At 46.0% G+C, this 21609-nt stretch overlaps 1 protein-coding gene across 5 annotated transcripts in view; it reads left to right on the top strand.

The window, feature by feature from the left end:
- RAPGEF2 (Rap guanine nucleotide exchange factor 2) overlaps positions 1-21609 on the top strand; it is a 364888-nt gene that overhangs the window by 193189 nt on the left and 150090 nt on the right. For all 5 annotated transcript variants that reach the window (XM_088475296.1, XM_088475300.1, XM_088475298.1 and 2 more), the window contains exon 4: positions 3766-3849. In XM_088475296.1, the coding sequence (XP_088331422.1) occupies positions 3766-3849 (84 nt within the window). The remainder of the gene's footprint in view (positions 1-3765; positions 3850-21609) is intronic.

Genomic DNA, 21609 nt, shown 5'->3' with positions numbered 1-21609 from the left:
AAAAGTTTGACTTTCCTTACTTTCAACAGAACACCTGTACTGCATCCTATGGACAGGATTGGCAGGCTAGATTAATGCAGTAGCCTGAATAGTGGTATCATTCACTTTCTGCCAGTTATGTCACATGGCAGAGTAAAGTGAAATGTGCACAAGTTAGTGTCGCCTGAAATAGTTTGTAATCTTATGAAGCTTCCTTGCCATAACTTAACTTTCATGAAACAATCTATAGCTGAAATTAAACTTTGAAAGGACTGTATGGTGTTTGCAGGAGAAATTAATCTGGCAGTTGCCCCAACAGGGTCAGACTGGCCCACAGGAGTACAGGGGAAATTCCTGGTGGGCCCCACTGCCTGAGGGCCCACCCCCTCCTCTAGGGGTCAGCTTTCAGACTGTGCACTTAAATTATACATTGTTACTCTCAGTTACCTGGTAGATTAGGACCACTCATGAACATGAGTGATTGGTTCACTTCTACAGAAACTACACCAAGGTTCGCCCTTTCTGCCAATCAAAGTGGGAGGTTGCAACACAGCCCTGTCCCCTCCTCTTGTCGGTTGTGAGCTGTAACATGATGCGCTCACAAGCGGGTCGATGGTGGCCCAGTGCGCATGCGCATGACGGAGCCGGCTTCGTTGTGCGCATGCGCGAGACCAGGATAGCGACGGGCAAACCGTCGCTCCGGGTCTCATAGCAAAGGGGGCGTGCTGTCGATGTTGAATGACAGTACACCCCCTTTGGTGGGCGGGCCAGGGGAGTGGCTGCCCAAACGGAGGCGTTCCCATGTGAATGCCTCCGTTTGGGGCGGCCCCACTGACATCACTAGTGATGTCAGTGGTAGAGACTTCGGCTCTGTGAGAGCCGAAATCTCTCTGGGGCTTGCGGCAACGAGACCCTACCACAAGGGTCTCGTCGCAAGCCCGATGGTCGCAATGGTCTTGACCATCGCGACCATCTTCCTGTCCGCTCGCAGCTCACAGCTATGTGAGCGGCCAGGAGGCCGCTCTAAAAAACATTAAGGCCGGCCATGATTCAGAGCGAGCGCTCTGTCAGAGAATACGGCTCTGAATCAGGGCCACAGTTTCTACTAGTTGTTGGAATGGCATTGTAGCTCTACATTCATTCACTAACCTACAGTTGAGTCATTAATGTGATAGAAGCTTAGATAGTTGACACCTGTACTAGACCTAATTTTGTTCGAATTTAGACACTGGCCGGTCAATCACTGGGTCCCCAATCACATGTACAGAGCATTCATGTAAGAGATGTAGATAAGATCACCATCATGTGCTTGATTATTATACTTATTTTACATATACTGCATTCTAGTACTATGGTGTATGTACTACAGTGCATTGTTATCATCAGTCTGGTACATGATCATGCATGCACTATCAGTATTTACTGTACATGTATTCATAAAAGGGCCCGGACAATGCACTTTCTAATGCTTATCCACACCTCTGAGGTGGCTGACACACCCTCTCTGTAATGCCTGGCCACACCCCCTCAGATGGCTGGTCACACCTATTACTGCATTTCCCTGGTTGGCCCTTCATGCCCCAGTCCGACATTATGCCCCACTGTCCGTGTGAATGGGTTTTGGAATCACATAAAGGATCTAGGATTCCTTTTTAAAGTTCCAAAAGAACTACATTCTGTGAAGTCAGTGTTACCCTTTCCCCCTATGTGTATTTGAACTTTTTTCTTGTATATTAAGGAGCTCATTCAGAGCCGCTCGCTAGATGCGATCGCTCGCATCCAGCATATGCAAATTCGGCAAAGTGACGCCATGGCAGGCTCTCGCTCGGAAAGGCATTAGCACGCCCACTTTGGCTGTGTGAGCGATCGCTCTGTGTATACAGACACCCATAAGCGTATGTTGAGACTCCCACTGGCACACGTCATCTCCAGGAAGTGTTTAAAACATTGGTATGTCGAGGACCATCGGAAGCTAATGCAGCGCAGTGGTTGCCTTATCCTACCGCAAGCACTGCGAGGACTTCAGTGTAAAAAAAACAGGCATGTGACGTGTACTATGACGCTGCCTGTTAACTATGCACGCCTTTGAAACGGCTTTGGAACACTCAGGTACGCCTGCGTTCGCACCTCCACCTGTTTTTAGTGTCCTGCCCCTGTTACCACCCACAAACGGCCTCTCCTGTCACTCATTTCACTGGGCTGTCTTTGCTTGGCGAGCGAGCGGGTTGCGATTGCACAGAGGAGTTTGCGCACGCGCAGAATGAAGCGTGCACGTTCGCATACCATCGGGCCGCTTGCGAGCGGCTCTGAATCAGGTCCCAAGTCTAATATATTGGTCTTAAGCTATTTTTTTAAATTGTAGCATGAGAAATAAATACTCGGGCTCTGTGTATCTGATAAAAGAGATGTGATTCGAGGAGGTATAAATATGAGAGTTTGGAAATAATAATGCAAAAAATGGATCAACTAGTCCTGTTAACATATAATTTTTCACTAACCAATATTATTCTGCATGTCAGTCATATATTAGACTAGAATAGATTTACCAAATATCTGCACAGCTTTTATACACACAGGTAGCTGGTTTTACATATATTATTTTAAGAGCACCATTTGTGGGCCAATTAATTTAGTCATGAGGTCCCAGTGGTAGGATGACACTTTGTAACCTTGAGACGTTTAGGTAACGGTCTTAGCTAATATTTTATGCACCTCATAGGATAGTAAACATTGTTTTCAATACCGTGATGATTGCCGGGAATGTGTGCAGAAACAGAACACAGTGTTGATGTATTGCATTGTGCATGCTGGGCTTAGATCTATTTGGAGAAAATGTAATCCACCATATTGTGTACTATCCATATATACACATACTCTCTTAATAGTGGATAATATGTGGCTATTCTTGGGTTTATGGATCTCAATGTTCTTTGCCTCTGTGGTATGACATATACGTGTTTTATTAATAAAGGTATTTGAGTACTAAATAAAGACAGTCCTTCCTTTGGAAATATTTGGAGTATTCCAATAAATTTTACTTTGCTCCAAAGCATTCATAGTTTATGTCCTAGATTATGATAGCAGTGTTAAACATGGAGCCATTGTTTAGCAGTCACGTCAATCGGTGAGTATATATGCGTTTAGAGGATCTCAGTACAATGGCACCTTCACAGCATAAGAGATTAAACATATTTGGTCTGTAGACAGTACTATATTGTTTAATTGCGGTAAAATAAACCCTCAGGAGCAGTCACATAGACACCAACGTCAGTGTTCTCTGGCTAAGGCTGACCCAGACTGGCCAACTATGTCCACTAGGTGGGGAAAAACTCTCACAGGTCAGTAGCACTGAGTGCTGGATTATGTTTCTTTGGTCTGATCCAGAATAGATTTGAACTTGTTTTTCATTGAAACTTGTTTTTGTAAGTTCAGCATTCATCTTCACATCTCGTAGATAAATGCAAATTGCAAGCTTCTACTGGAATAGAATTAAATTAAGAAATTGAGGAAATGTCTGCACATAGACACGCTTGATGATTTCACTTCCCGTCTAAGATTGTCCTTGGTAAAGGCGGTCTTGTGTAATATAGTCTGTCTTCTCAGAACCTACAAGAAAAGATTACACTTTTTTCCTCTTCATTCTTGACCACGCATAATGTATAGCTCTGTGTTACTAATAACAATGGTAAATACAGAATATTGTCTATTGTATTTTTATGACAATTATAACTTTATGAAGTAGTTTTTTGTTTTTGAGTATATTTAATAGTTTTTCTGTCATTTCAGCCCAGATGACATCGGTACTTGCTGGTATATCCTTTTGTCTGGCTCTGTGTTTATCAAGGAGTCCATGTTTCTTCCCAGGAGCAGGTAGGTGAATTTGTTCTGCAAATAACCATATTAAAATGTTCAATTTTATCTACAAATTTGTTCTGCAGATGCCATTTTGGAAAGACTAGTTAAATAAAGTATATAAGGATACCTCCCATTATTTGAAAATACAGTATATGTGGTATAGTTAGAAAAGATTAGTATTAATTGTTGTATTCTGGTAATATCTTCTTTAATGTTCTCAATTTTATTTTATTTTATCTGCATCATTTGCATTAGAACACACCATTAATTAATACATCTTTTCTGCTCTTATCTTTTTTTTTTGTAGTAGTAGTAGTAGTAGTACTAGCAGTTGTAGTAGTAGTAGTAATCAGACTCTTGGCATCCTTTTAAAGGGCAGAATCTCACCACTAATTGAATCTGCCCTTAGGTGTTAAGGTGCATACACACTAGACGATATTTTACACGAATTGCCCAATTTCGACGTATCGGAATTTAAAAATCGTGTAAAATATGTCCAAATCGTGAGTGTCCACTCACGATCATGATGCCGATGCTAGTACAACTGCAGGCAAGATATGCCAATCTCATACACAATTTTGTGCAGATCTTTAGTCAGATTGGAAACTTTTTAGCACCATATCGTGTGCCTGGAAGCTGCCGGGGAGAGTTCAAGGGAAATCGCTCACGATATCGCATCATCAGCACATCGTCTAGTGTGTACGCACCTTAAAGCTGGCCATCCACTATACAATTTTCTGTCAGATATCTGTCCAATCTGGCTGGTTGGAATGAAAACCTGGTAATGTATGGGAGCAAATGACAATCGTCCATTTGCTCACAAACACTGGAAAATAACCAAAAATGGTCGTTCAGACAAATTGGTTAAAACACACAAATGTACCCAATTTGAACAATTTATTGGTCCTTTTTTCAGTGTTTAAAACCATATGATCGACTGTCATTTGCTCCCATACATTGGAACAAATGACAGCCAGATTGGACAGATATTGGACAGAAAATTGTATAGTGGATGGCCAGCTTTAGACAATTACATTTATGTCAGACATGGCTGTTTTTAATTGTTTGCTTTGTGACTTAGAAATGTTTCTTCTTATTGTGCCGTAATATGAGGATAAGTCAGTGCTCTGATCCATAGTGACCAATAAACCTTAGTTTTCATTTATTAAACTGTTCTAGAAAGACAGAATCTGGTTGTTGTGGGTTACGTCACCTTTTTCTTACTTTGAACTATGGTTCTTTTGATGATAAATTTTAACAGCAATAGTCAATTTAATTGCACAATTGTTCAAAAGCCGTTTGTTATCTATGTATCTGAGCTTGGTTTACCTATTGTTCATGTTACAGCAGTGGTCCTGAAAGCACTGCTGCTCTCTAGGGTGGAGCTTTTCATGCTGCCGTTTCTCCAGCTTTAGAAGTGTTCATAGCGTTGTCATCGTAGCTAGTAATGTGCATCTCAAACATTCTGTGTGACCGGGCTGCTCTTGCAGTTTTATATTTGTTTTTATTGGACACTGCTTCAGTAACTGAAGTGCTTACATTACATCCTGTACTTTTTACTTACAGAAACAAATAATATTAATGTGGCGTGATTAGATGCTGTGCTTTGGTTGTGGAAAGAAAATTGCCTGTTTGACACTCCCCTTAGGCTATGTGCTGTCACTACCAGTCTACACAGGGACCTGATTTACTGCAACCTACTACTTATGGGCTTGTCTACAGGGGCAGTTTGTAATTTGATTTTAAACATCAGTAGCTTTTTTGTTTCTTATTGGGTTCACTTGCATGAAAAGTAATGACACTGTTTACCATGCTGAGAAATAGAATTTCTAAAATAAAACACATGTATTCTACAGGTATATTTCTCCATTACATGCCATGAACATCTGTATGGAACCTATAAAATGCCTTGTGTGGATGACCTCTTAGAGTAAGTCACACTTATCTACTCTCCCGGAAGTTGTGGGAGGCTCCTGATTTTTTGGGTAGCCCCCTACACCCCGAGGAGAGATGCCAGATCTCTCGCATCCCGGCCACTTCCTAGTGAAGTGGGCAGAATGGGGGAGATATGATCGAGAATCACAGGTGGGGGAGGGCGGGGTAAAATTCTGCAAAACCTTGTCATTTAGCCCCGCCCCCTCCCCATGGACCCGCAAATTGCGCTGACATCAAAGCCTGGCCCTGCCCCCAAAGCAGTCGGCTGCACTCTCTCTCCGGGATTTTCCCAGGGAGGGGATGCAAAAAGGCAGCAAGCATGGAGTAAGTGTGGAATACAATACGTTGTGGTTCTCAAACTAGGTCCTCAAGACACCCTAACGGCTCAAATGAAATGAATAATCCATGTTTAAGCACAGGTGACTTAATTAGTACCATCTGTGCACAAACATGGACAGTTAGGGTGCCACGAGGACTAAGGGCCTGATTCAGCAAGGAATGCAGTTTCGTATACGCATGCAATCGGTCGATTAATTCACACTGCGCATGCATCGCAGTGCGTGTGCGCGAGCCAGGCGCTGCATTCAGAACTGCGTATGCAGACTCATGACAGAGCGATTGACAGGAAGTGCTGTTTGTGGGTGGGAACGGGGGAGGAGGGGTGGTCAGGCGTGCCAGTGCATTTCAATGCCGTTTCATGGGCATGCATAACTTGGCCACTGCGATACCAGACGCCGCCTGAGGTCACATAGCGTGTGCAGAAGTTGGCAATTACTGAGTGAAGGTGTGTATCCACTAGCAGATAGTGGAACGACAGTACAATTACAACATTGTAATCGTACAGTCGTTCCTCCTCCCCGCAATATGTCATTCAGTGTACATGGTCAATCTGTCGTTATCGGCAGATTGACCAGCATGTTAAGGCGATGACTGATGTCGAAAACGACCAGCGGGAACGCGCATCGTTGGTCTTTTTCGACATTTTCATGCACAATTAATGAGCGTTTGCACGATTACGATGTCGTAATCGTGCAATCACTCATTAATATCTACTAGTGGATACACGGCTTGAGGTCTGACCTGCCATAACTGTGCATATGGGTCCGATGTTACAGATTGTTTTGCTATGTTGTTAAAGTTTACGGCTGTGAGCAACGGGAAGTGGTTGTTCTTATGTCAGATTGCGATCGCAATGCGAATGCAAACATTTAAATAGCACCGCTGATATTGGCAATGCAGTTGCCTGCGTATAAACAGAATAGCGATCCGTAGTGAATCAGGCCCCGAGTTTGAAAAATCCTGCGTTACGTGCTCTTCCTTGTGTTTTGTATGGTATTTATGTTTTCTAGATACTGTATAAATAAAACCAGACCTTATATTTTACAGTTATTTCCTGTTCCTAGTTGTGGTGTAATGTTAGGGGTGGGAAGTCCCAGTAATCTGGGAAACAGAAATTCTTTCTCATGCAGATTAATGCCATTTCATGTGTATTGCTTTTGAATTTTGTTGCTGCCATTTTGGATTATTTTGGTGGGTCTCTTCCTGTAAAAAGGTAGCTGCATTTTCTTTTCTTAACTTATTTTTTTCTAACTAGTCGCTATTTCTACTTCAGGGTCCATAGGGTATCCACAGGATACCTTGGGGTATAGGTGTGACGTCAGTCGCAGGGCACCAAAGAGTTAAGCTTTCAGCCTCCCAGGATGCACTAGGTCCCCCTCCTATACCCCGCCCCCGGGCCAAGGCACCTCAGTTTAGTTTGGTGCCCGGCCGGAGTCGGGTGCACCTGTTGGAGTGGGGGCTAGAAGAGCCCCTGAAGCTTTTTCTTCATGCAGCTGTGGCTGCACATCTGGATGAACAGCATGGACAGTCAGTTCTGACGTCCATGCTGTCTTCCCTACACCCCGCCGGTACCAGAACGCCGGTACTGATCCGGGGATGCTGGTGGGCGTCTGGGGTCACAGCTAGCGGTGACCCCAGATGCTCCGGACCATGGCCGGATTCAAGGGGGACTGAGGTAAGCAGCGGGGTCCCGCGGTGGGTCCTCGCTGATCACATGGTCCTAAGTTCCCAGGCAGGGGGCTCCCTGGGGACTGGCTGCAGCGTGGAGCCAGGCGACCAACCTGCGCTTCCACTACCCCCTGGGACAGCGGACCGCAGCAGAGCGGTAGCGCTGCGGCGTCCCAGGGGTTAAATGCATGCCAGGGGAGCGCGCCTTCCCTGTCTCACAGCCGGCGCCTCCCCCGCTGCACACAGCCCTCTCTGCACTGTGCTGACTGGTCCTGTGTCAGCGCTCCTCCCCCAGGCCAGCTTCTCTCTGCTCCTCGGCGGCCATCTTCTCTGCAACGCATGGTGAACGCTGCTGGAAGTCTGGAAGGAAGCATCGTGGTCTGGGTCCCCCCGCATACCTCTCCTCCGCTGTGGCTCAGGTCTGTGTATGCAGCGCTGTGTCCTACCAGGCCCTGTGTCTGTGTAGTTGAGTGATCAGCGCTGTTAGTGCAGGAATTGTTATTTCTCTGCATTGTATGTGACTGTGCTAGCGCTGCCTGTAACTTTTCTTCTCTAAACTGTCAGCTTTATTACTGTCCCTGTTCTTTCTGCTAAAGCCCTTGCGGTGCGGTGCTGCAGGGTGGTCTCTCGCCTATTTAATACTTAATTGGTGAGAGAGGTCACATACGTGGTGCCATCATGTCTGAAAGTGATTTTCCCCTCCGGCTACAGTGTACCACGTGCAAAGTACCGTTAGCGGAGGGGGAGGGTAGCGCGGAGGGCCTTTGCCGGCAGTGTTTGTCCATGGCGCGGCCTATTACGGTTACAGCACCGGTACAGGAGCCGCCCTGGGCTTGTTTCGCTCAGGCGTTAACAGCTTTAGTGGGCCAGTTAGCTCCGCAGCCCGCGTTTACTCCGATGGGTTTGTCCCAGCAGTCTGTGGTGTCGTCACCCATGCAGGGGTTCCCACGACAATTGGTGGTACCCCACAGTCTCCCTATTTCCCCGCTCCCGGGTTCTCAGGAGCCAGCGTGGGTTAACTCCCTGACGAGTTCTGTACAGCACTTGTCGGATGTGTTGCAAGGGGAGTCTGTGATGCGGCCTCATAAAAGGCCGGTGGCGTCTCTGTCCGCTCCTTATGAGGATGACGAAGGGACGTCTGATGATGGGGAGATTCTGGATCCTTACGATCAGGAACCTCTCCATACTAAGGACGCTGATGCTAAGTCCAAAGTATATATTCCTGGACTTATTCGGGCGGTCCGCACAGCCTTGGTGATTGAGGACGAAGTTCCCCCAGCGGCTAAAACTAAGTATGCCTTTTTCAAAGATGTGAAGGGCGATGCCACAGTCTTTCCTCTTTCGGGTCAGTTGGTGGACCATTTAGAGGAGGCATGGAAACAACCTGGCAAAAGATACCAGCCGCAGAGATGCCTGGCGGTGGCTTATCCGTTCGCGGATAATTATTTTGCTAAGTGGGAATCCCCTCCACAGGTGGATTCTCACGTGACCCGTCTTGTCCGTAGTGCCACATTGCCGATGCCATCCATGTCCTCCCTTAAGGATGCTACGGACCGCAAGGTAGAAATCTGCCTGAAGTCCGCTTATTCCCTTGCAGGGGGGCAGCACGGCCGGCTATGGCCATTTGCTGGGTTGCCAGAGCGATGGAGCGCTGGGCGGATTCATTAGAGGCTTCTTTTGAATCCGACTGTCCGGCCGATCAGGCGGAGTTGATTGGCAATCTCCGTGATTCGGCCACCTACATCAACGAGGCGGCTCTAGACATTAGTACTCTGGTGTCTAGAATTTCTTCAGCAGCGGTAGCTGCTCGTCGCACCTTGTGGCTGCGATCCTGGAAGGCGGACGCAGATTCCAAGAAAGGTCTGGAAGCGTTGCCGTTTACCGGAGAAGTTCTCTTCGGTCCGGATCTGGATAAGATTGTGGCCACGCTGGCGGCAGCCAAATCTGCTTGTCTCCCGTCGGCCGCTGCTCCCTCTGGTTCTGGACCATCGTCCTTTCGGTCATCTAGGGCCCAGGGCAGGCCCAAACCACAGTCGTTTCCTCGACAGGCTGGCCCTAAGAAATCGGTCAAGCCCCGGAAACAGGCATGGAGTACCAGACGTCCGGCCCCCAAGCGAGATGACAAGCCTGCGGCCTGACGGTCCGGGTCTCCCCTTGGGGGATCCCAGGGTGGGAGGCCGCCTGCTGCAGTTCTCCCGGTGTTGGTCGTTCACTACGACAGACACTTGGGTTCTGGAGGTGGTCTCCCACGGGTACGCCCTCTCCTTCCGGCACAGACCCCCGGCTCGATTCTTCACCACGGGTCTACCATCAGACCGGAACAAAGCTACGGAGCTGCGGAAGGTATTGCACACTATGCTCCAGGCTGGAGTTATAGTGCCTGTTCCATTCTCCCAGAGGGGCCAGGGTTTCTATTCAAATCTATTTTTGGTACAGAAACCCAATGGGTCATATCGTCCGATTCTCAACCTCAAAGCACTCAACAAGTCTTTGCGGGTCCCGAAGTTTCGGATGGAGACCCTACGGTCCATCATTCTGGCGCTGGAACCTGGGGACTACATGGTGTCATTGGACATACAGGACGCTTACCTGCATGTCCCTATTCTTTTGCGCCATCAAGAGTTCCTTCGGTTTGCAATCCGCAGCGACCACTTCCAGTTTCGGGCGTTACCTTTTGGCCTGGCGACAGCACCACGTGTTTTCACCAAGGTGATGGCGGTCATGGCGGCTTCTCTGCGGCTGCAAGGAGTCCGCATGTTGCCGTACTTGGACGACCTGTTATTGGTGGCAGGATCTCCAGAGTTCCTGTTACACCACTTGGACCTGACCATTGCACTGCTGCAATGGCACGGCTGGCTAATCAACTGGCAGAAGTCCACTCTAATCCCGTCTCGGAGGATTCTGCATCTTGGAGCCTTATTGGACTCGGGACAGCAAAGGATCTTCGTGACGGAGGACAAGATCTCTGCTTTACAGTCAAGGGTGCGCAGTTGTCTGCACAGCCGCCGGGTGTCCTTACACTCGGTGATGAGGTTACTGGGCTCCATGGTGTCGGTGTTCGACATGGTGGAATACGCCCAGTTTCACTCCAGACCTCTGCAGCACCTGATCCTGTCCAAGTGGAACGGACTGCCTCAGTCTCTGAAGTTCCAGACGATTGTGCTCACCCCGGAGGTTCGCCTGTCCCTTGCGTGGTGGTTAAAGACGACCCACCTCAACAAGGGACGTCCGTTCTGGGTTCCAAATTGGGTCCTGTTGACAACGGACGCCAGTCTTCGGGGCTGGGGAGCAGTTTCGGGTCCACACTTGTTCCAGGGCAGGTGGACGCCGACAGAAGCGGAGCTTCCAATAAATATCTTGGAACTCCGTGCGGTCTTCAATGCTCTCCTGCAGGCACAGCGGTTTCTCCAGGGTCACCCGGTGCAGGTCCAGTCGGACAATGCTACCACCGTGGCCTACATAAACAGGCAAGGAGGAACTCGCAGTCGGGCGGCTCTCGTAGAGGTCTCTCGGATCCTGGTTTGGGCGGAGCGCAATCTTCCGGCCATATCAGCGGTCTTCATCCTGGGAGTGCTAAATTGGGAGGCGGACTTTCTAAGTCGCCAGGACGTTCATCCAGGGGAATGGTCCCTGCACCCGGACGTTTTTCAACTACTGGTGGACAGGTGGGGTCTTCCAGAAATCGACCTCATGGCGTCCCGGCACAACAACAAGTTGCCGGTGTACGGGTCTCGCACAAGAGACGAAGGGGCGTCTCTGGTGGATGCTCTGTCCGTCCGGTGGACGTTCCGGTTCGCATACCTGTTCCCTCCGGTCTCCCTTCTTCCACGGGTAATCCGGAAATTCAAACAGGAAGGAGGGACGCTCCTGTTGATAGCTCCCGCGTGGCCCAGACGGCACTGGTTCTCAGACCTTCAGGGTCTGTCCGTGGACAGTCCTCTGCGGTTGCCGCTACGACCGGACCTTCTGTCTCAGGGTCCTTGTCTTCACCCGGACCTGACTCGGCTGTCTTTGGCGGCGTGGCTGTTGAGACGGCCATGCTAAGGTCCCGGGGGTTTTCCAGCTCTGTGGTGCGTACCATGTTACGAGCTCGGAAACCGTCTTCCGCGAGGATATACCATCGCGTGTGGCATACGTTCTTCCAGTGGTGTCGACCGAGAGGTTATGCACCGCGGGAGTTTCGTCTGTCTCGGATTCTCGCCTTCCTGCAAGCGGGACTAGATCATGGGCTTCGCCTTGCTTCTTTGAAGGTACAGGTTTCGGCCCTATCTGTCTGGTTTCACCGTAGGATTGCTACAATCCCGGATGTGCGCACCTTTATGCAAGGTGTTCTCCGTATTCAGCCGCCCTTTGTTCCACCTGTGGCGCCTTGGGATTTGGCTGTGGTCCTGAGGGCTCTCCAAGGACCGCCGCTTGAACCACTGGGCTTAGTGGATATTAAATGGTTAACAGCTAAGACTGTTTTCCTTCTGGCCGTTGCTTCGGCCAGACGTGTTTCTGAGTTAGGGGCTCTTTCTTGTAGACCCCCTTCTTGGTTTTTCATGGGAACAGGGCAGTGCTCCGCACTCGGCCCGAGTTTCTTCCCAAAGTTGTTTCCCAGTTTCATGTTAACGAGGAAATAGTTGTTCCGGCCTTTAACTCACCGGGTCTTTCCGTGGGTGAGGCCTCTTTGGATGTTGTGCGGGCCTTAAGGACTTATGTTGACCGCACTTCTTCGTTTAGGAAGTCGGACGCTTTGTTGTCCTCTATGGCTTCTGTAAAAAGGGTTGGCCTGCTTCAAAGCAAACTTTGGCAGCCTGGATCCGTATGGCTATTTCTGAAGCTTATCTTCATGAAGGCCTACCGGTCCCTCCTTCTCTGAAGGCTCATTCCACTAGGTCTGTGGGTCCTTCGTGGGCAGCTCGACGTGGTGCCTCAGCAGTTCAGATCTGCAAGGCTGCTACGTGGTCTTCTGTCCATACCTTCGTGAGGTATTACAGGTTTGACACCTTCGCCTCTCAGGATGCTTCCTTCGGGCGGCGGATTCTCCTTTCTGCACAGGAGCGTCCCCACCCTTAAAGGATACTGCTTTGGGACATCCCCAAGGTATCCTGTGGATACCCTATGGACCCTGAAGTAGAAAATATGAGATATGGTAAGAACTTACCCTTGTTATCTCTATTTCTACGAAGTCCATAGGGTTCCACAGGACTCCCGCCCTGTCGCACCTGTGCTGCAGATGGGCTTTGCTCTGGTCACCGGTTTTCCGTCTCCCTCTGGTGAGAATGTGATTCTTGTATGTGTCCAGATCTTTGTTCTCTCTCTTCCTTCTCCTCCTCCGGCCTATGGCTTGGTAACTAACTGAGGTGCCTTGGCCCGGGGGCGGGGTATAGGAGGGGGACCTAGTGCATCCTGGGAGGCTGAAAGCTTAACTCTTTGGTGCCCTGCGACTGACGTCACACCTATACCCCAAGGTATCCTGTGGAACCCTATGGACTTCGTAGAAATAGAGATAACAAGGGTAAGTTCTTACCATATCTCATATTATTTCTATCTCTATGGGCCTCTTTCTGTGCTCTGCATCTCCCCACTACTAAAACCACACATTATCAATGTTATCTGGGGTGTCAGAGGTAACATTACTACTTCAGGTCTACAAATCATCCATGAGCATTGGAATAAAAAGTGATCACTTCTCAGTGTAAATGACTCATTAGCAGAAGTGAATCATTGAAGGTTAAAGTTATGCTGCTTTTAGCTTGTAGATGAGACCTTTATATGGGCATAGAAAATAAATAACAGTAATTTGTGACTGCATATAATTATGAACTGTTTAGTTTGATGAGTTTATTGTCTTATTACAGCAGTCCACTCGCTGATACATTACTAAGTTGTATAATGTAAAAAAATAAATAAATAACACTGTGACCTGTTATTCCCAGCCTCAGTGTATGATACAGCAGACCTAAAGCTGGGTTTACAACTATACAATCGTATGCCCGTTCTTTGGATTTCAACACATTATTTCGATATTGCAATAGTGTGTACACGTCTTCGATCATGTTTTGTCGGATGACCACTGGTCGGATTGAAGGATTGCATCTTATGTGCAGTTTAATATTCATCCAATGTGACCGGGCCAGATCGGACCCAGTGTGAACGCATCTTCCACCATTGTTGAGATGTTACACCAGCAGCAGCGCCGCCTTTGTGGGTGGTATAATAATTTTCTTTCGATATTTTGGCAGTTGGGGATCGAAGGTCACACGTATGATTGGTATAGGTGTGTATGCATGTATCGGCACTGTGGCTGGGACTTCCGATCGGGAGTGAAGTTGATCAAAACATCTCAAATTGATGATCGCAAAGGCGTGTACCCAGATTTACTGTTTAAAAATGTAGAATATATACAAGATTGGTAATTAGCAGTTTCCTTTTGCTCTAAGCATGCATGTTACAGCTCTGCTGACATGGAGATAACGCATTCCAGTCTGCAAATATTTATCGTGTAGGCCGGGTGTTAGCTGATTTATGTTATATGTATGATAGAGGGTCACATGTAGCAGTGTGATTTCACTTGAATAAGACTTTTGTTATTTTGCAGTGATCATTTTCATTTAAGAGATAACACTATTACAGCAAGAAAATTACATTTTACAGAAATCTATTTCTGGAAGCTGATGTTACAAAACCTCCTCTAAACTTAGTTTGAATTATTGGGCAACTCTATTTTTGGGTTGAGGAAATTGGTTCAAAGGAAAACATAACTTGTTACTTTTCCTTAATAAATTTACTAAACATGTACTTGTGTTATTTTACACAGAAGCCTTTAATACTTTAGATTTTTACAAACATTAGAATGAGTAAAATAGGATCCAAAGGCAATAATGAAACCATACCTACAGATGCCAAATTATCATTACCCTTAATGTTTATTTATGAGGCGGCACACATTCCACAGTGCTATACAGTCAGTAATACACAATGAGTAACAAGCGGTTGAATGTTTAGAGAGGCTGTCCAGCTGCAGGTGACTTTATCAATGTACAGTACACGTGCTCTTCAGCAACACTAGCTTCCATTTGTGCTTTTCAGCTATGTCTCTTTTATCTTGGTTGGTCTGATTATGAAACTGCTTAATTGTGTATACCCTTTGCATTTTATACTGTTGTAGCCAGAGACCAGCGTTATGCAATTTCTAAAAGCAATGATGGTAACAATTCTGTTTGATGGATGTAAATATATGGCTGAAAAGCACAGAAGGAAGCGCTGACTATAAAGCAGTGGCAGGAGCACCTGTTAATATCAAAACCTTGTTCTCTTGGAATAGAACAGTAGTATAAGCTTTTCTTCTGGCATTGCCACTCCCTCGTGCTATTTGCAATCAGTAGTGCTGCTGTAGTTGCTGCCTCTAGCACTGCTACTAGCTTAAAACACAGGCGTACACTGTACATAATGGGAGGCGTGCATCCCTAGCCCATCATTTAGAAGGAAAGATATATTTTTAACCCAAGATACTTGGAGTAATAAACTCTCCCAGTGACTGGTTATAGAAAGAGAATAATAGCAGGAACCACAGGACACCACCAACTGAACAGAATGGAGAGGGGGAGCGTGCATTCTGGAGACTGGTTTCTCAGAGATCTGAGGAGACGACACACAGAGAATGGCAGTGGAGGGTAAAGGGGTTGTGACTGAATACTGTAGAGCAGTCAGCGGGAGAACATATGAGAAATGGCAGTGTAACTTAGCTATGAAGAGGTCAGTGAAGACACAGAGGAATCCTCAGGGCAGGGCTTGATTGGAGCGTGTCAGTTAGGAAGATATTGAGAGGTGCATCAACAGAAGGGGAACTCAGAATAGCACATCTTCCCATCAGCTGCTTCCTTTATTATACTTGTAACTGAACAGTACAGAGTTAATGTTTAGGTTGTCATTATTTTTTTTTTAGCATATTGGGGTTTATGTATCAAGCCGTAACAGGAGTGGAGAAGTTGCCTGTGGCAACCAATCAGCTTTGAAGTAGCATTCATCAAGTACAGTCTATAAAATAATAGGTAGGAGCTGATTGGTTGCTATGGGCAACTTCTCCACTGGTCCACTTCTTGATACATAAACCCCATTGTTTGATAAAACTCCAAACTGAAAATAAGTGAAATGTTCTGTGTGTTAACAACGCTACTAATTCAGTCATTAGAAAGGAACCTAACTTGTTGGTGTAGCAGTGCCCCTCGCTAAAATAGAAATGAGAAAACTCCACCATTACAATCCAGGTTTTAAGGATATCCATGCTTGAGTCCAGATGTTATATCAAATTAACCGAAGTACTAATAAGTCATCTGTGCTCAAGCATGGATATCCTTAAAACCTTGACTATAATGGTGGAGTTTGAGTACAGAACATGATGGCAGACAATCACTCATTGGTTCTACTCTGGCCTATTAACCTGATGATAGTGTTGTGCACCCATAGTACTGTGTTGTAAGTAACTGCTTTTGTAATGGTCAATATTATTTGTGGCTGAAAATGTTGTAAAGCATAGTGTACATTACATTTGGCAACTGGTGGTGCTCCAGCTGTTGTAGAGCTGCAAGCCCCAGTCGGCCCTGACCTGGTTTATTTTGCCTAATTTATTCATTCAAATCAGTCCCTGTGCCCAATGGATCTTGCGGTACACAGGGAAAACATACAACACTGACATTATCCTGGTCAAGTTGAACCCACGGCCCTCAGTGCTAACCAGTCAAAACAGGAAGACATAGATGTACTTCGGGGCATATTTATCATAATCGTAATTTCAGTGGGATTGGCAGGGTATAATACAGCCACAAATCACATAGCTATATATAAACATTATTCCAGAATGTATTAGTGAAGGAGTGCCGGGAGAGAAATTTATGGAAAACCGCTGTCCCTGCGAATACTTACCCTTTGCGGACAAGCCTTTCGTGTCAGTCTTTGCAAATCTGAAAGACTGGACATCCATGCATTCATAATGTGCATGTGCTGAATGAGGCATGCGTATCGCTATCCGACATACGGGTGCCCCCACGACCGCTTCCGTACATAAATGAAGGGGCCTGGGCTGCCTACAGCTGGTCCCTGGATTTGTAAGGTAAGTACATTATGTTGTTGTTTTATTTTATTTTATCGCTCATTTGTTTTGTGTTAGTATTTTGGCTGGGAAGGAGCAGCCCGAGAGAGGGGGAAGAGATCTGCACAGATCCCAGATCCTCTCTGCCTGCATATTGGGAGAAAGCCTCTGAAGATAACATTATTTATATGGGGCTTCTTCTGAATACATTTTACTATTGCAGATTGATGCATTGCAGATTACTGCATTTCCCATTACAGATTGGCTAATGCTGTAATGGGCCGGACCTGTTGCCATTTTTTAGACAGGGAGGAGATTTTTGCAAAATCTCCTCATCACATTTTTCTTACTGTGGATAACCTTTCAATAATGTGATGAACATGTGTAAATGTGAATTTTCGTAATTGTATAGTAAAAAAATGTTTGCTAAACATATCTGTTAGTGTCTTACTTAGAAGGACATTTGTGGGTAGTGCCATCATGTTGTCATAACATTGATATCTAATTTTTTGTGCATGTCTTTACCTAACCACCAACCGTCTTGGACTGAGTGACAGGTTACAATGTGATAACCCCTCCTGCCAAACTCAGCGACACCACAGGTGAAACATACTAATCACCATCCACTTTCTCCACATTGCGTTTATGCGGATACTTACGGGATCCTGGCGGTCGGGATGCTGGTGGTCAGAATACTGACATCGGCATCCTGACAGTCAGAATTCTGCAGCCTTACCCTAACTCTCCCCCGAGTAAGCAGTACTTACCGTCTGGATTCTGGAGCCAGGATTTGACCTGCTGTCGGGATTCCAGTACCGGTTATTCTGATCACTGGCATCCCTATCGCTGGGATGCTGATTACATCCCGTTTTCATGGACTCTTAATAAGGTTAAAAATACCAATTCTAATATGATCATATATTTAAAGCCCTTTAGTAGCTCACAGTCATGTTTACTGCACATTACTATTAACTTTGCTTTTGAATGTTGCAGATTGTGTAATAAGGTTTGGACAGGTGATGTACTTTTAAAGTCCACCTTCAGATCATACTATTGACCAGGCAGATTAGTTTATTTTTATTGATCTTTTATAAGACAACAGATCTGCTATGTAAATACCACTATCACAGCTCGAATAATACACTATTGGACAATAATGTGTCTCTCAAAATCAATAGGATCATTATTTGTGTGTAAGAAAAACAGCAAGCTATTTTGGGCCAGTTTTGTTTAAATCACAAGATAAAATGTAATGAACAGTATGGGGCAGCTTTACGGAAAGTGAGGTGTGTGCAGCAATAGTCTAACCACACTAACTGGACAGCAATGTTTAGCCATTCAGAGATCAGGCTGAACATCCAGATATTAACCTTAGTGGCCAGGTTTCTATAGTGGCCGTGTGAAAAGTTGTAACGAAAGACTAGAAAACACTACCTGCTGATAAGAGCATTGTTTTCAAATTTTTGGTGTGTACAGGTAACATTGTTCAATAATAATCCGCATAGGAGTGAAGTAAATGAAGATAAAAACACACTTCAGCACTTTGATGGTCACTTCACACCCCTGTCCTAAACATGCGCATGTTTGAGCGGATTGCTGATAACCTTTGTAAACCTCTTATTGAGAGACTACAGGTCTACAATTTCATTGTCAGCAGTACAGGTAAAGTGGGATTGTTTCCTGGTGCCATTCTGTCCTGTATTTGCCTGTCACCTGCAGACCATCCATTCTCTTAAGCTAAACAATGTACAGCAGCTAAACACCGGCTGTACAGGCCCATTCTCTTAAGCTAAACAATGTATTTTGATGAGTAGCCCCCTCCATTATAAAGCGGTTTTCTATGAAACCATTCTAATATCTTGAATGTCCTTGAGAAATGTCACCTGAAAAAGCTTAACTTAGTAAGAAAAATAAACTTTTTTTTAAAACTTTAATTTATGAATTAAAGCTTATATTAATATTCCCTCTACCTATCACACCACTCTGTAAAGCTTAAAAAAAGCTGTCAAAACGGATTTGTTTACCAAAGTCTATCACATCTCATCCTAAGCCACCAATTTTTGTCCTAGCACTGATTTACCTTGTCTGCTCCCTCCCTATAGATTGTAAGCTCTCACGAGCAGGACCCTCTGCCCGCATGTGCTTTTCCTTCCCTCACTTATACCATCATCTCCTCTCCACTGCCTACAGCGGCACCAACCCTTTGGAATTATGAATTGCTGCAGCTGTGTTTAAAAGCCTTCTCCATATCTTGCAAAGTTTTGTACTGTAAGTCACTTTTTTCTTGTTTTGTTCATACTGTTTCTGTACTGTGTAAGGTGCTGCAGAACCCTTGTGGCACCTATAAATAAAGGATAATAATAAATAAGAAAGTTAACAGCAGTGTGTTCATATAGTATATATGGGTGTGCATAATTAGGGCTGGTCAACTCAACTACCATGCCGCTCTGACGTAGTGTGCTCCGCACTGGTAAGCAACTTTCCCATCCAACCATAACATGTGGGAGTGTCATACTTGGCCCCTTTGACTTTCAAACTATGTACACACTGTCCATTTTTTTGATCGGGTCGACAAACGGGGCGATTTTTCGGCAAATTCAAAGCTCCAATATATGTACACATTATACAATTTTTTTTATTAGAATCTACCGATTTTCCGCCACACTGATTTTGCATATGTCTCCCCACAAGGAGCATGACATAGTGACGGGAAAACATCTATATTATAAGCAAAAAGCTTATCTGTCTGATCTTCTGTCTGTTTCTCCTTTATGCATGGCCAGGGTTTTGGACCTAACTCCACCAAATTTGGCATGGTGGTATAGTTTGAACAAGATTAGGTTTTTGCCTAGGTTTGAACTTCATCGGGGCCACACACTGTCACACAATACCTATAAATGGGCACACTTACAAGTTCAAGGGCTTGCTCAAGTGGAAATTGGCAGTCTGACAAAAATGTATGTGAAAGCTAAAAAAAAGTATCTTTTTAAACTCCATCTGAGCAAGTGTCAAACTTTATGACTAATGCAAGTTCATATTTAGTTCTTTTTAAAGTGACCATATATATTAGTCAGCCCTCTGTGTTTGCATGCAAGGGTGTAACTAGAACTTTGTGGGCCACATAGCAAGATCTTAAAAGGACTCCCCAAGAGGTAAAAAAAACACCATACATTTGCCCCCACACAGAGCCCATGCAGGTTATGCCACACAGTAGTACCCTTATACGGACTATCCCATGCAGTAGTAGTGCCCCTTATACAGTAATGCCTCTTACACATTATACCACACAGTAATGCCCTTTGCTGATTAAGCCACATAGTAATAGTGCCCCAAATAATCCATTCCACACAATAGTAGTGCCCCTTAAACATTATGGGTCTCATTCAGAGCCGCTCGCAAGCGGGTCGATGTTTTGCTTGCAGTGGGAGAACTTCCGGCTCTATTAGAGCCGAAAGCTCTCTGGGGCTTGCGGCAGACGAGACCCTACCACAAGGGTCTCGTCGCAAGCCCCATTGGTCGTGATGGTCTTGACCATCGCGACCATCAACCTGGTCGCTCGTTAAGGCTGTGGGTGGTAACCCACAGCCTAGCGAGCGGCCAGGAGGCCGGATCATTTTTTAGATGCGGCCGCCCTCTTACAGATCGAGCGCTCGCATTTTGCGAGCGGCTCTGAATGAGGTCCTATACCACACAGTAATGCCCCTTATAACATTATGCTTTACAGTAATGCCCCTTATAACATTATTCCACATAGTAATGCCCCTTACACATTATGCCTCCCTCCCCTGCAACTCACCTTCCCATGTCCCTCCAGCAGCCTCTTTCCTTCTCCTGTGTGCCATCAGCAGCCAGCAGGTGTGGATTTGGTGCCGGGCCACCAGCTAATTACAGCTGGCGCACTGGCTGGCAGCAACAGACAGTGCCAGCGCAATTTCAATCTGGTGTCGGTTGCGAGCCAATTGGAGCTCGCGGACCAGCAGCCAATTAAGATCTGCTACTACTGACTGGTTGCCGGTCCGCGAGCTCTGATTGCCTCGCACCTGGCGGCGCTGTCTCTCCATGTCTGTCTGCCGTTGTGCCAGCTGTAATCAGCTAGCGGGCCGGAACCAAATCAACACCGCTGCCACCCAGGGTCCCCTTGGCGGCTCTGACTGGACCAGCCCACCTTGTGAGCGTGATTGGGTGCAGAGGGAACGGCAGGCCACAGAGGCAGCTTGAGCAGCATAGTAGCTGTACCCCATCCACCCACAGAGGTTACGTCACTGTTTGCATCAATGGGGTCGTTTTTAGGATCAATGGAATGAGGTTATAGGCTAGGACAATGTAAACAAATAAAGGCTGCAGGTATACTTCAGGGTCCAGTCTTCAACCAGGGCAACGCCGGGTATCACAGCTAGTAGGAAATATGGGCAGACTATTGAGAATTCACACACACTGCTCGATATCGGGAAATTGAGGCCAAGATTTTCGGTCTTGACCGATAGATCAGTTCATTGAAGGAATGTGTTTGTGGATGTCTTCTGTTTTATTGGTGAAATACTGAAACGTTAGTTCATACACACTATACAATAAATGAGGCCGATCACCTGATTATTGGCAAATAGGTACCTAGCTTGAGTGTTGTGCTTGGTTGCAATATCACTGCCAAGTGCCACACTCAGAGCATAATACTGACAGTGTAGCAGCAGCTGGTAGCATGTAAGAAGAGACTGATCCAGGGAACATAAAAATCATTGTATAAGTGGCATATATTATCTCAA

Source organism: Taudactylus pleione, unplaced genomic scaffold (genome assembly GCF_031769625.1).
Source record: "Taudactylus pleione unplaced genomic scaffold, aTauple2 ptg000170l, whole genome shotgun sequence".
Lineage (NCBI taxonomy): Eukaryota > Metazoa > Chordata > Amphibia > Anura > Myobatrachidae > Taudactylus > Taudactylus pleione.
This window is presented reverse-complemented; position numbering and strand designations above follow the sequence as displayed.